Genomic DNA, 12459 nt, shown 5'->3' with positions numbered 1-12459 from the left:
TCTAATTAATTTCTCCCACTGGTTTGCCATATGCCTTGAGTTATTTAGCCTTTCTATACCCTAGTGTACAGCTCTGTGAAGTGAAGATACCTACCTCACATTAGTGATGTGTGGATTAATTCATGACCCGTTTTAAAGTCAATGTGGGTTGCGTGTTCCTCTGCAACTCTCAGGATGACATTTTATATAGTACTTTATAAAATACAATATAAATGCTAAACACATGAAGATTTTTAATTGTTGCATCTGTCTAGAATAGTATGTAGTCATAACAGAACAAGTGTTACAGAAAAAGAGTTTTTGGAGGCAGATGGTGCTGTTTTCCTGCTAATACACAGGAAGTAAGAGAAATAAGGCTAGAAAGGAAATTTGTTCTGCATTGAAATCAGTGGGAGAAGTATTTAAGATTCATGAGGTAAATTTCAGTCAGTATTTGTGTTTTAGGTACTGATGTCAGTTGGGTTATGCATGTGATTGAAGATTTCCACAGTCTGTTCCATGTGTTGGAACTTAAAATCCATATTCAAAGTCCTGATCTTTGTCTATTTATTTCAATGCAGAGCGAGTTTCTTTCTGTTCTAATTTCTTTTACTCCTGCTTGAAAGCAGGAAAATGACAGCTCCCAAGAACAAGCTTTACCTTTTTAAGTATAATTTTTAAAAATAAATTTTCTATTCTTTTTATATGTCTAGCTAATGCTGGCATTGTTAATAAACAATGCTGATCTTTTTGTAAAAGAAAACCTCAGTAATAGTCAAGCAGTAATTAAAATCTACATGTTTAAGTGTGATATGCAATATACTTCTCTCTATTCATCTAGATCTTACAGCTTTTTGGCATAATTTTAAGAATAGGGAGTCTGGACAAACAGTGAGTCTCAGCCTTCAGGCACTCACGGGTGAAATCCTGTCTTCATTAAAGTCAACGACAAAACTCCCATTGATTTCAATGGGGCCAGGATTTCACTGTATCTGCGCAACTCTCATTCAGCTGAAGTTCCATTTATGGAATATTCATAGTATTGGGTCATCATGTAATCATTTATACTGCATATTTAAATGTGTTTGTTATACTCACTCCTTCATAAACTAGAGCATATAGGTAATTATGATTTACTTGTACCAGGATGTAGCTGCTGATTCTGATACAAATAGACTTTTGTGGCATATTGCTGTGATAGACTAAACGTTTTGTTTTCCTACAAGGAACTTTCTATTTTTGCTTCAGACCTGTCATTCTGTGTGATTTGCCTTTCAGACATTCTTGCTTTTTTTCTCCCATCTTTGCTTTTTGAAAAAAAATGTGTTCTCAACATGTGTACTTTAAAATGAAGCCGAGTTTAAAAACAATTGTTCAGATTAAATGTTAATTACACTATAAAATTTTGTCATTTAATTGCATGGGTTAATTCATTGTAGCTATGTTGTAATGATTTTGCTTTGTTAATTATTTTTTCTTAGATTTGGATCCTACAAAGATGGACATAACTATGAACATATTCATCATTTTCATATGAGTACTCCCAAGTATTTTAAACAGACTAGAATGAGGAAATAACACATCAGTGTGACCAGAAAGCAAGGTCTGTAGATTTAAATCAAACTGTCAGCCAACCAAAACTACACCTTTTAGAGACTGAGCATCTTCCAGGCTACATAATATTGTCAATGTCTTGCAATATGTGATGACTAATAACTTATGAAATTGTAAAACCTTTTTTTTAAGGTTCACTCTCTCCATTTTTTAAAGAAAGAAATTACCAATCAAAATAGTCATTAATGTGGGAGAGAGGGAAGGTTTTGTTAGGGTACATCCAGACTACCCGCCGGATCGGCCGGTAGCGATTAATTTATCGGGGATTGATATATTGTATCTCGTCTAGACGTGATATATTGATCCCTGAACGCACTCCCATCGACTCTGGAACTCCACCAGAGTAAGCGGTGGTCGCGGAGTTGATGGGGGAGCTGCGGCCGTTGATCCCGCGCTATGAGGAGGGGAGGTAAGTCGAAATAAGATACATCGACTTCAAAGTTGCGTATCTTACATCGATGCCCCGCCTCAGTGTAGACCAAGTTTGTCCATTAAGAGGATAACATGTAGGCCATATTCTCTGTTTTACGTTCATCAAAGCAGAGCATGGGGGCTGTCAGGGAACTGGTTATAGGTTGTTCATTTATCCTGATGCCTTTTACCCACCAGAGGTCGCTGTGGTGCCAGAACAGCCACTCAGCTGACTGCATTCCTCTGCCTGGAATGGGCCTTCTGTGGAGCCAGGCTGGGAACTGCAGCCAGACACAGAGCCTGCACATGAGATGCAGAGAGGAGGTGAGGTGGCCTTAGGTGAACAGGGTAGGGCGACCAGACAGCAAATGTGAAAAATCGGGACAGAGGGTGTAGCATAATAGGAGCCTATATAAGAAAAAGACACCAAAATTGGGACTGTCCCTATAAAATTGGGACATCTGGTCACCCTAGAACAGGGGCTGGTGCTGCTCCTCTCCGAAACAGAGCGAACCTGGTGCTCCCCACTCTAGGGAGGGACTTTTTGTAAAAAGTGGGAGGGACTAGTCCTTCCACTTTTAAAAGTGAGGGAGGCATCGCTCTCTTGAGCCCTCCATTCCAGTGCCCCTCGATTGGTTGGCAGCGGCTACAAAGAGTTTTGACTATGTGCAAAAGGCGCATGTCCTCTGGAGGCAGAATGCCATTTCATGGCAGACATCAAGGAAATGCAGGAGGGAGGGAGGCATGTGGTTTTGGACAGGAGACATGTAAGCAGATGCATTGATTTAGGTGGAACTTTGACATTACCTTTGGGAGCAATTTAGGGTGTATCTGTAAGGAAACCATCCACCAGTTCACTGACCTGTCTGGCTGAGGTAATGCTGCTAAGGACAGCACCTTTATGGAGAGATGGGAGACAGGGCCCATTGCCACTGGCTTCGAGGGTGGCGTCATGAGGGTGGAGAGAATGAGATTAAGGTCTCACGGGGGTGTGGGCTTGAGTACTGGTGGGAAGGTATTGAGGAGACCTTTCATGAAATGGACGATGTCACAGGGTCTGCACAGGTTTCCGCCTTCTCGCCCTGTGTTGAGGTGGTAAAATAAGAGTTCTCACGCCTTCTTCTGGTGTTTCACCCTTGTGCTTTACTTTACAATGCCACTGTGCAGTCCCCTTTATCCCCCAACAGTTATCCCCTTTTCAACCCATTCCAGGGTCTCTTGGCCCTTGAGGCTCCCTCCTATGGTGAGGAGACAGAGCTGTAGCCTCCTGTCCCCACCCAGGCTAACCTCCTAACTGAGTTTTGTTCAGGGCTTTTATAGCCCTTCCAGCCTTCAGCCCAGCTGTCGCTGCTTAGCTCAGTCTATTGCAGTGAGCCAGCCCTGTCAGGGCTCGCAGCTGGGCTCCCCGCTGGCTGCTTTGCACCTTTTCTCCTGGCCTCTCTGCCCGAAAGCAGGGCTTAGCCAGCACTTTAGCAGGGCATTCAAGGGGTTTCACCCCTGCCCTGCCACAAACTTATGGTGTGTAAACACATGGATGGTGCCATCCGCAGTGGGGAGAAAAGTACTAAGTGCTGTCAAATGGTCTGCCAATAAAGTCGATAATCTGTGTAGGAACAAACACTGATTTCTCCTCATTGATGCAAATACCTAGAGACATGAAGAAAGTGTGAAGGGTGAGGATGGCAGAGGTTAGGTCTTGTTGGGATAGTGTGACAACGAGCCAGTTGTCCAGGTAGGGGCACACTGAATACTCCTGGGAGAATTCTTTACCAAAAAATTAAAAATTCTGCACACAATATTTTAAATTCCACAAAAGTCTGCATATTGTATTTGTCAAAATAACACTATAATCACAAAATTATTTAGGCATAAGCTTTTGTGGGCTAAAACCTACTTCATCAGGGTTTTAGCCCATGAAAGCTTATGCCCAAATAAATTTGTTAGTCTCTAAGGTGCCACAAGTACTCTTTGTTCTTTTTGCTGATACAGACTAACACGGCTACCACTCTGAAACCCATCATTAGAATCACACTAGTTTTCAATTATTTTGGTCATTTATTTCAAAATACCTGTCCGCATCAATGTCTTTAACAATAGAGACAACAAAAGAGTTTTGCCCAGGAGTAGAGAATTAAAGAAACTCCTACAGCAGGAGTAGAGAATTAAAGAAACTCCCCCCCATATCCCCATATACTCGTTTTCTTTGTTACACTTTTGTTGGGCACCTCAGTCTGGATATGTCACATTTGCCAGCTGGGCACATCTTTGGGGGAAAACCCTCTGCCTCTCTGGTTTCAGACACCCACACCCCTCCCCTGCCTCTGAGCCCACTCACACCCCATATTCCTTAGAGTCCAGCTGTGGGGTGCCCCCCAGCCCAGACACCAGCACCTTCTACTGGCCAGGAATCCAGAGAGAGAAGCAGCCTGATGCTGGGTCGGGGGCTTGTATGGAGTTTCCTTCATGCTGCCTCCTTTCTTCAGGATGTGCTGGGAACCGCAGCTGCCTGCAACCCTCCAGCTCCCTCTTCCCCTCCAAAGTGTCCTATATTTGCCAGCTGGAGAGTCAGGCTCTGCTGGGTCCAGTGGCCCCTCGTGGTGACCAGCAGCGCTACAGCACCAATTCTGTGGGGAAAAATGGGAAATTCTGCTCAGAACATTAATTCTGCATTGTGCAGTGGTGCAGAATTCCCCGAGGAGTACATACAGGAATATATTTGCCACACCTCTTTGAATCAATGCAAAGGTTTGGGGGAGTCAGGGGTAATGGAGGAGCTGAGGGAGAGGGAATTAATTGCTGGGAAGGAGCCTGGAGTGAGCTGTTAGGTGTGGGTGGAAGAAGTATGGAACAGTTTGGGTTTTTTTTGGAGGGCAGATGGGTTTTTAGGGAGTTGGGGAGCCTCCCCCATCCAGACCCTGGCTGACCCCAACTTCTCCCATTCAGTCAGACACATCTTCCCCTGTCCCCATGTTTCCATGCACTCGCCCCATTGCCATATGGCATGGCACCCCCACTCTCATTCAGCCCCTGGCTCAATGTTGTCCTCCCACTAGCTTTTATGCTCCTGCTCCAGTTTGTCCTCCTCACTAGCCCTTCTGAACCCATCTGTGTGACCCTCAGCAGCCCTGTGTGCCCTGCTCTGTTTTCCCCCTCCCCCCCATATCCTGTGCCTGCTCACCTGGCCCCTCAGACAGGGTTCTGTGAAGAAGGCCCCCTCCCTTTCCGTAGCTGGCTGCTCCAGCTGCCCTCTCCTCTGGTGCTACATTAGTAATTGATGTAAAAAATGCAATTGCAGTGTGATTCCTCCTGTGGTTTCCCTTTGCCTCCCTGTCAGAATCAATTATTCTGGGGGAAGGGGAAAATCTGTGGGGAACATTACTTCTGCGCTTGTGCAGTGGCACAGAATTCCCCCAGTACTGAGTAGATGAGATGTAGCATTAGTGCTGGAACAATTGTGAAGACTCGTGGAGCTGTCACTATGCTGAAAGGGAGGACTTAGAATTGGTAGTAGTGGCGTCCTGCCTGGAAGTGAAGAAATTTTCGATGGGCTGGATGAATGTTGTCGTGGAAGAAGGCGTCTTTCATGTTGAAAGTCATGAACCAGGCTCCCCAGGGAAGGGAGGGGATAAATGATTTCAGCATTATCCTACAGAATTTGGATTTTATGATAAAGGTGTTAAGCACCTGAAGGTCTAGAATGGGCTCTGCCCTCTGCTCTTCTTCGGGATGTGGAAGTGTGGTGAGTAAAAGCTCTATCTCCTGTATTGAGGTGGAACAGACTCTATGGCACCCTTGAGGAGTAGAATGTCCATTTCTTATTGGAGAATGTATTGATGGGACAGATCTCTGGGGGAAATCTGGGGTCAGAGGCGATGAGACAGAAAAGATAGGAATTCTGTGGAGTATCCATGATGGATGATCTCCAGTACCCAACAGTCCATGGTGTTCTTGCCCCAGTTTGGAACAAAGAGGGTAACACAGCCCCCAGAAACGATATGGGGTGCCGCAGGAAGAATCAGAAGAGGTTCTCAGTTCTCAATCTCCACATCAAAACTGCTGTTTTGACTGTTGCTGGGATAGGGTTGAGGAGGTAGTTGTGAGCAGTGCAATCTACATAGCGCCTCTTGCTGGCATTGGTAGTAGGCTGGGTAGGGTGCATGCAGTCGGGGATGGAACAGTTGCCCCTGTTGCCTGCATCTTGGGGCCAGAGTGTAAATATCCAGGGATCTGAGTGTGGCCCAACATTCTCTGAGGGAATGGAAGGATTAATCCATCTTTTCATGGAATAATTTGTGCTCATCAAAGGGGAGGTCCTTGATAGTAGTTTGGACCTCCCTGGGGAATCTGGATGATTGTAGCCATGAGTCTCTGCACATCACAATCCCAGTCACCAGAGAGTGCGAGGATGTGTCATGTGTGTCCATAGATGCTTGGCCACCAGTTTTCCCAGTCCACCAGCACCTGGAATTGCTGCTTTTGGTCTGGTGGCAGCTTGTCCCTGAACTGTGCTAGCCTTCATTGTTGTTAAAGTCATATTTGGCTAGTAAAGCCTGATAATTGGCAATGTGGTACTGCAGCCCTGCTGAGGAGTAGACTTTTCTGCCTAGCAGGTCCATCCATTTTGCGGCTCTGTTTGGGGGAGTAGATTTCTGTGGGTGTTAGTGCGCCTGCTCTGCTGCTGCACAGACTGCAAGAGTGTTGGGCGGCGGGGTGGGTAAAAAGAAAGGGTTTTCACCTCTAACTGAGACAAAATATTTCCTCTCAGCTTTCTTTGGTGTGTGGGCACAGGAGGCAGGAGTGTGCCACTGTCCTTGCTGGTTTCAGAATGACCTCATTGTTACTGAGAGCTGCTCAAGAGGGTCCCTGGGGTTGGAGGATGTCCAGGAACTGATGTTGCATGTCCTGAATCTTCTCCAGTAGGATTCCCAAGTCTGCCGCCACCCTCTGGAGGAAGTCCTGGTACTGGCGGTGGTCATCCAGCAGGGGGAGAATGAGGGAAGAATAAGTGCTTCATCCAGTGATGACTCTTTGTCCAGTGGTAACGATCCCACATTATCTTCCTCCTCGTATACTAATGGCACCACATGAACGGGACAGTTGATAGGAGGCCACTGATGGTGCCTGGCGTCCTTGGTAGGGATCCCAAGGTGACTAGTACAGCCAAAAAGAGGGGTCCCTGGGCCTCGTGTGTATCGGTAGCAAGCCTCCACAGTGAGATCATAAGCTGGGGGGTATGGCAATCTGGGTTGCAAGTCCGGACTCAGATGACATATGGGAGAAAATGAGGGCTCTCCAGTATGTTCTTCTCCAGTAACAGCAGCAAAAGTCATCCGCCGGAGAGGGGAGGATGGTGGTGAGTGGGGATCTGGAGAGGAGCAGAGAATGTTGGTATAGGAGGAACAGTTTCTCTGTTGGTAAGAGAGGCTCCAACTGTCCAGGAATGTGTTTTGTCCCTCAGGACATGCCAGAGGGCCCACGCAGTGTCAGCAATGCCAGCTGCTCCAAGGGGCACAGAGGCGCCAGCAGGACGGGGGGTGCATTCGCTGCTGAGGGTGCTGGCTTGGGTACCAGGGCAGTCATCGGTACCGCCGGATCCCACTTGTGCTTTGCCTTATCCTCAACAGGGGCAGCTTGGGTCCTGGGCTGGCTGGATCAGTGTGTGACCTCTCACCCGACCTGACTCAGCTTGGGGAGGAAACACTGTGCTCATGACCAGTTCTGGATAGGGATTTGCTCTTTTGCCCATGGCCATGTATTTTACCCTTATGACAGGGCTTGTCTAATGCCTTCGATAACGGAGGAGCTGAAGGAGAGAGCTGTAATGGCTGGAAAGGAGCCTGTGAGTGAAGCTGGTGGGTTGCTGGGTGTGGGTGGGAGAAGTATGGAACAGTTGTTGCTTTTTTGGGGGAAAGTACTGTTAGGAAATTGGGGAACCTCTCCCATCCAGATGCTGGCTGACCCCTAGCTTCTCCCATTCAGTCAGACACATCTGCCCTGTCCCCATGTTTCCCTGCACCCCCACTCCCATTCAGGCCCTGGCTCAGTGCTGTCACCGCACTAGCTCTTGAGCTCACACCCCAGTTCGTTCCCCTCACTAGCCCTTCTAAATCACAGCAGTCCCTGTCTGTGTGCCCCACTCTGTCTGTCCTAACCTGGCTCTACAGGCAGGGTCCTGTGATGGAGACAGTCTGCTGGCTTTCTGATGCCACAACAGCCTCTGGTGGGTGAAAGGCAGAACTGCAGAACTTCTTGGGCAGAATGTATTTTCTGTGGGAAATTTTTTTTTGCACTGGATGTGAATTCTGCACGTGTGCAATGGTACAGAATTCCCCCAGGAGCATTGTGGAGGAACATTCGGAGGTGGGATCAGTGATACCAGGAGCTCTGCATGCAGGGCAGTTTCCCCCATGTGGTCTGGTCTGCATAAGGGAAGGGCAGAAGGGGAGCGCCTGATGACTCACCGCACAGCCCTCTTGAGATAAGTGACCTGCAGGCATAGAGTGTCTGGGGTTGCAGCTCGCCCTCCTCCAGCGCTTTTGGGGGGTACAGAGGAACACTCAGGGGGAGGCAAGTGGTGATGTCCCAGGTGCTCTCTGCTAGTAGGTCAATTTCCCCATATGGGCTGTGTAAAGGGAGGGCAGGAGAGCAGACCCTTGCAGAGCTCTAGCTTTGGGGCCATTTTCAAGAAGAGCCAGGTGACTGAGCTGCTTCCCAAGCTTCTGTGCAGCAGTGTCAAGCCCAGAGTGAACTACTCCTGGGGGAATTCTGCACCTGGCTCAGCTGCTACTCCTGGCTAGGCAGAGGGAGTGAGGACAGGACATCCTCTTCCTCTGCATGGAGTGGCCAGGGCTGGGGCTGGATCTGTAAGGAATCTGTTTGTCAAAAAGCATTTCCATAATCTTTTTTGTCTGTATTACAGTCACAAAATATAAGTATTTTGAAATAAATTACCAAAATAATTGAAAATGGTGTGATTATATTGTATTATTTTGACACATCAAATATGCAGAATTTTGGAGAATTTTAAAATACTGCGTTCAGATTTTTTTAAGTAAATAGGGAAGATTAAATGTGAGTGAAATGTGTTTAGGCAGATGGGCAAAGGATTTGTTTGTGTGCATTGCTTGTGCTGAAGAAAATCATAATTACTGGACAGGTTGTGTTTTGGGCTGAGAAAATAGTTTAGACTTGTTTTATTGAACAACAACAACAAAAGATAGTAGTCGTCCCAGGAGAACAGGGGATATTTCTTTCTAAAAAGGTGCCATAGGGAAAGAAAAAATCTGATTTACTGGTCTTTCTGAAAGAGATATATTTTGATGTATGTCATGTAAGGATTTCATTTCAGTTTAGTAAGGTTAATAAAATACAAAGTGGTTATTAAATGGTTGTTCTTGTGATTAACTTTGTGACCTTTAAAAGTTTTAACTTGAGTAAAGTGCTTGGTTCTGTTAATTAAAGAATTTGTTTTATGCTAATGTTGGTTTTTAAGTGGTTGTTGGTAAAATGGCAAATAATTAAGGGTGATTAAATAATGAACATAAACTGTATTTGTGATTTCAAGCATACTGTAATTTAAGTACCACTAAAAATCAGTAAATCCAGAAGATAGACCTATGCCTATTATTAAGAGTATTAAGCCTTTTGCTCCTTCCCCAAATATAGAAGTCATACTACATCTATCAATGCATATGCGGGTCAATGGACATTGCTAAGAAAACCTTCTGACACATGAGGTGCTTGTGCAACCACATTTAGAATAGGTATAAGGAGCATCACTCACAGGAAAACTATATATTAAACTTGCAGTCCTGCTGTTACAACAAAAAATATAAATATTGGCTGCAGTCTTTTGAGAAGTTGTAGTGCACTTTTTTCATGGTGGGGGGAGTAGGACAATAAAATAGGCTCTAAGCTCTACAGCGGTGCATTTTTGACACATCAGATTTGCATTTGCAGCTGTTTTAAATTATATTTTAAGAAATATTTTAATTAAGCAGTATTTTAATTGATAAATGTTGACATGCACAGTATATTTAGAAAAGGACGTGATTTTTAAGCATAATTATGTTTCCACGTGTTTTTAACAAATTGCCAGATGCTGAAATGTAGTAATAAAAGGTAAATGAGGATGTTACCAAACTGCTGCTGTTATGATTATGAAACACTTAGAGCCATATTTCATGTCTTACGTTAGTACAAAATTCCTATTGACAATTCCTGCTGTGCATGGTCAAAAGGCAGATTATGTTTGTCTCAATGTGCTGTTTTTTAAAAAAAAATCACATTTCTGTGCTAGCATTTCCTATTTAGCATGTCATGGTATGAAATGTTTGTTTACATAAATTGTATACAGCATGTGTGGTTTTTTTGGCATTACAGTAAGTCACCATAAACATGTTTCTTAAAAGCACTTGACAGAGTTTAAGTTCTGATCCTAGTGTTGCCAGCTCTTGCACTCCAGTGATTTTGGAGTGGTTTTTACTTGTCTCATGAAAACATGATAAAAGGCACCAAGTCACAATTGTTTTCCTTATTCCAAATGGCTCTGTGACTGTAACTGGGGCTGAAACCAGAAAGATGGCCACTATTTCCCTACAGTCTGTCTGCACATGGAATTGAGGCTGCTCACTTAAGAAAGTTGGCTGTCACTTCGCCCCGTTTTCAGGTGAGATTGAAGCCCTGCTGCCCCTCATTCTCCCCATCCACCTTTCACAGTGTGTCTCTGCTGCTGAACCAGAGAGGGACAGCACGAAAGAGGACACATTCTAACGGGAGAAAACGCATATAATATCAAATTAACTTTAAAAAGTCCCATTTTTGTACAAAAAACCATGTTTTAAAGGTCTTACATATATACAGATAAAGGAAAACAATAGTACCTGTAAATTTGGTTACAAATGGCCCTGGGTAGATTTCAGCAACATGAAACTGCATTCTGCTACCTAATTATCATTAAACTATTAAACATCTATCTTGGTGCAAAATACAGTTTAGGAGCTTTAGGACTCAGACTAATCAAGAAGCAAGATTAACCACTGATGCAGGTCATCTTTTCCGTAACTCATTTGATACAAAGCTGCTACGCATTGCTTTTCCCCACAGAGTAATTTATATTGGAAAAAATAAAAGGATACTATTCTCTGTTCTGAAATATTGGTGTAATTATATTTTTATTATGTGGAGATCAGTCACAAGTCTCACTGTATACCCATTCCAGTGCAAAAACACTAGCTATATAGAGGGAAGAGAATTAGATTAAATCCAGTGATATATCTTCTAGGTCAGTGGTTCTCAAACTTTTATTTTCACAGACCACGTAAAAATTTCTGAGGGTCTCAGTGGACTACTTAATGATCTTTCCAAATGTTGTTTGTACCATTAGCTAACTATTGTAAAGTGCTTTGGATAAAAGCGTTATGTAAAAAAAAAAGTAGTAATAATTTTTTGTTCTACAAATAAAAGCACACAACTCATATTTTAATATCAGTAGGATGTGCCCTCTCTCCCCTGCCATGGCAGTCCCCAAGCTGGGGCTGGGAAGGAGCGAGGAGGGTCTCTTCCTTTCTCCCCGCCACGGCAGCTCCTGAGCTGGGGCTGGGAAGGAGGGGGACTTCTCCCTGCCACAGCAGTCATAGAGCTGGGGAAAGTCACCAATTTCTCTGGCCGTTGCAGCCCTGCATGTCCCAAATTCCCCCACCAACTCTTCTCATCGCACTGCTCCCTCCCACGTCCCCTTTCCCACTACCCCTTATTCCCCCCAGGGCCACCACCTCATCTTACATGTGTGTCTTCTTTAGAGTCCAAGCACCTAATTAGTGGAGCCACGTCTGCGTGGCTCCACTAATTAGGTGGGTGGCCCTTCATTCTCTTATGTGTGGGCACTCAGGCACACACCTTAGAGGGAACCATCCGCAGGCCACCTGAATGGAGTTCACAAACTACTGGTGCTCCGTGGACCAGTTTGAGAACCTCTGTTCTAGGTTATACCTTTTATAAAAAGTGCTACATGGTTCCACCTTAAGTGCTCAACACATGTAAGTAACATTGTAAACATTATTTGTAGCATTTACACCAGACAATTGTGCTAAGCAATCTACACATATATAACATACAGTCCCTGCCCCAAAGATCTTACAGTCTAAATATTAGACAAAAGGTGGATCTAACAAACAAGCAGTGACAGTGCAAGATTCTCCATGTTGCCATAACTAATATGCCTTACCTGTGTAATGGGGCCTCCCAGCAGGGCTGCCCAGAGGATTCAGGGGGCCTGGGGCAAAGCAATTTTGGGGGCCCCTTCCATAAAAAAAAGTCGCAATGTTATATAATACTATATTCTTGTGGGAGTCCCTGTGGGGCCTGGGGCAAATTTCCCCCCCGCCCTTGCCTCCCAGTCATGAGATATCTTGATGTTCTTGATTCACACTTGTAGCTTGTTGGGGACTGAACCTG

The 12459-nt window shown here is 44.9% G+C and overlaps 1 protein-coding gene across 1 annotated transcript in view; it reads left to right on the top strand.

The window, feature by feature from the left end:
• CWH43 (cell wall biogenesis 43 C-terminal homolog) overlaps nucleotides 1-1557 on the top strand; it is a 44213-nt gene extending 42656 nt beyond the window's left edge. The window contains exon 16 of the mRNA XM_032768867.1: nucleotides 1461-1557. Coding sequence (XP_032624758.1) covers nucleotides 1461-1557 — 97 coding nt within the window. The remainder of the gene's footprint in view (nucleotides 1-1460) is intronic.
• Nucleotides 1558-12459: the final 10902 nt, after the last annotated feature.

This window comes from Chelonoidis abingdonii, chromosome 5, assembly GCF_003597395.2.
Source record: "Chelonoidis abingdonii isolate Lonesome George chromosome 5, CheloAbing_2.0, whole genome shotgun sequence".
Lineage (NCBI taxonomy): Eukaryota > Metazoa > Chordata > Testudines > Testudinidae > Chelonoidis > Chelonoidis abingdonii.
This window is presented reverse-complemented; position numbering and strand designations above follow the sequence as displayed.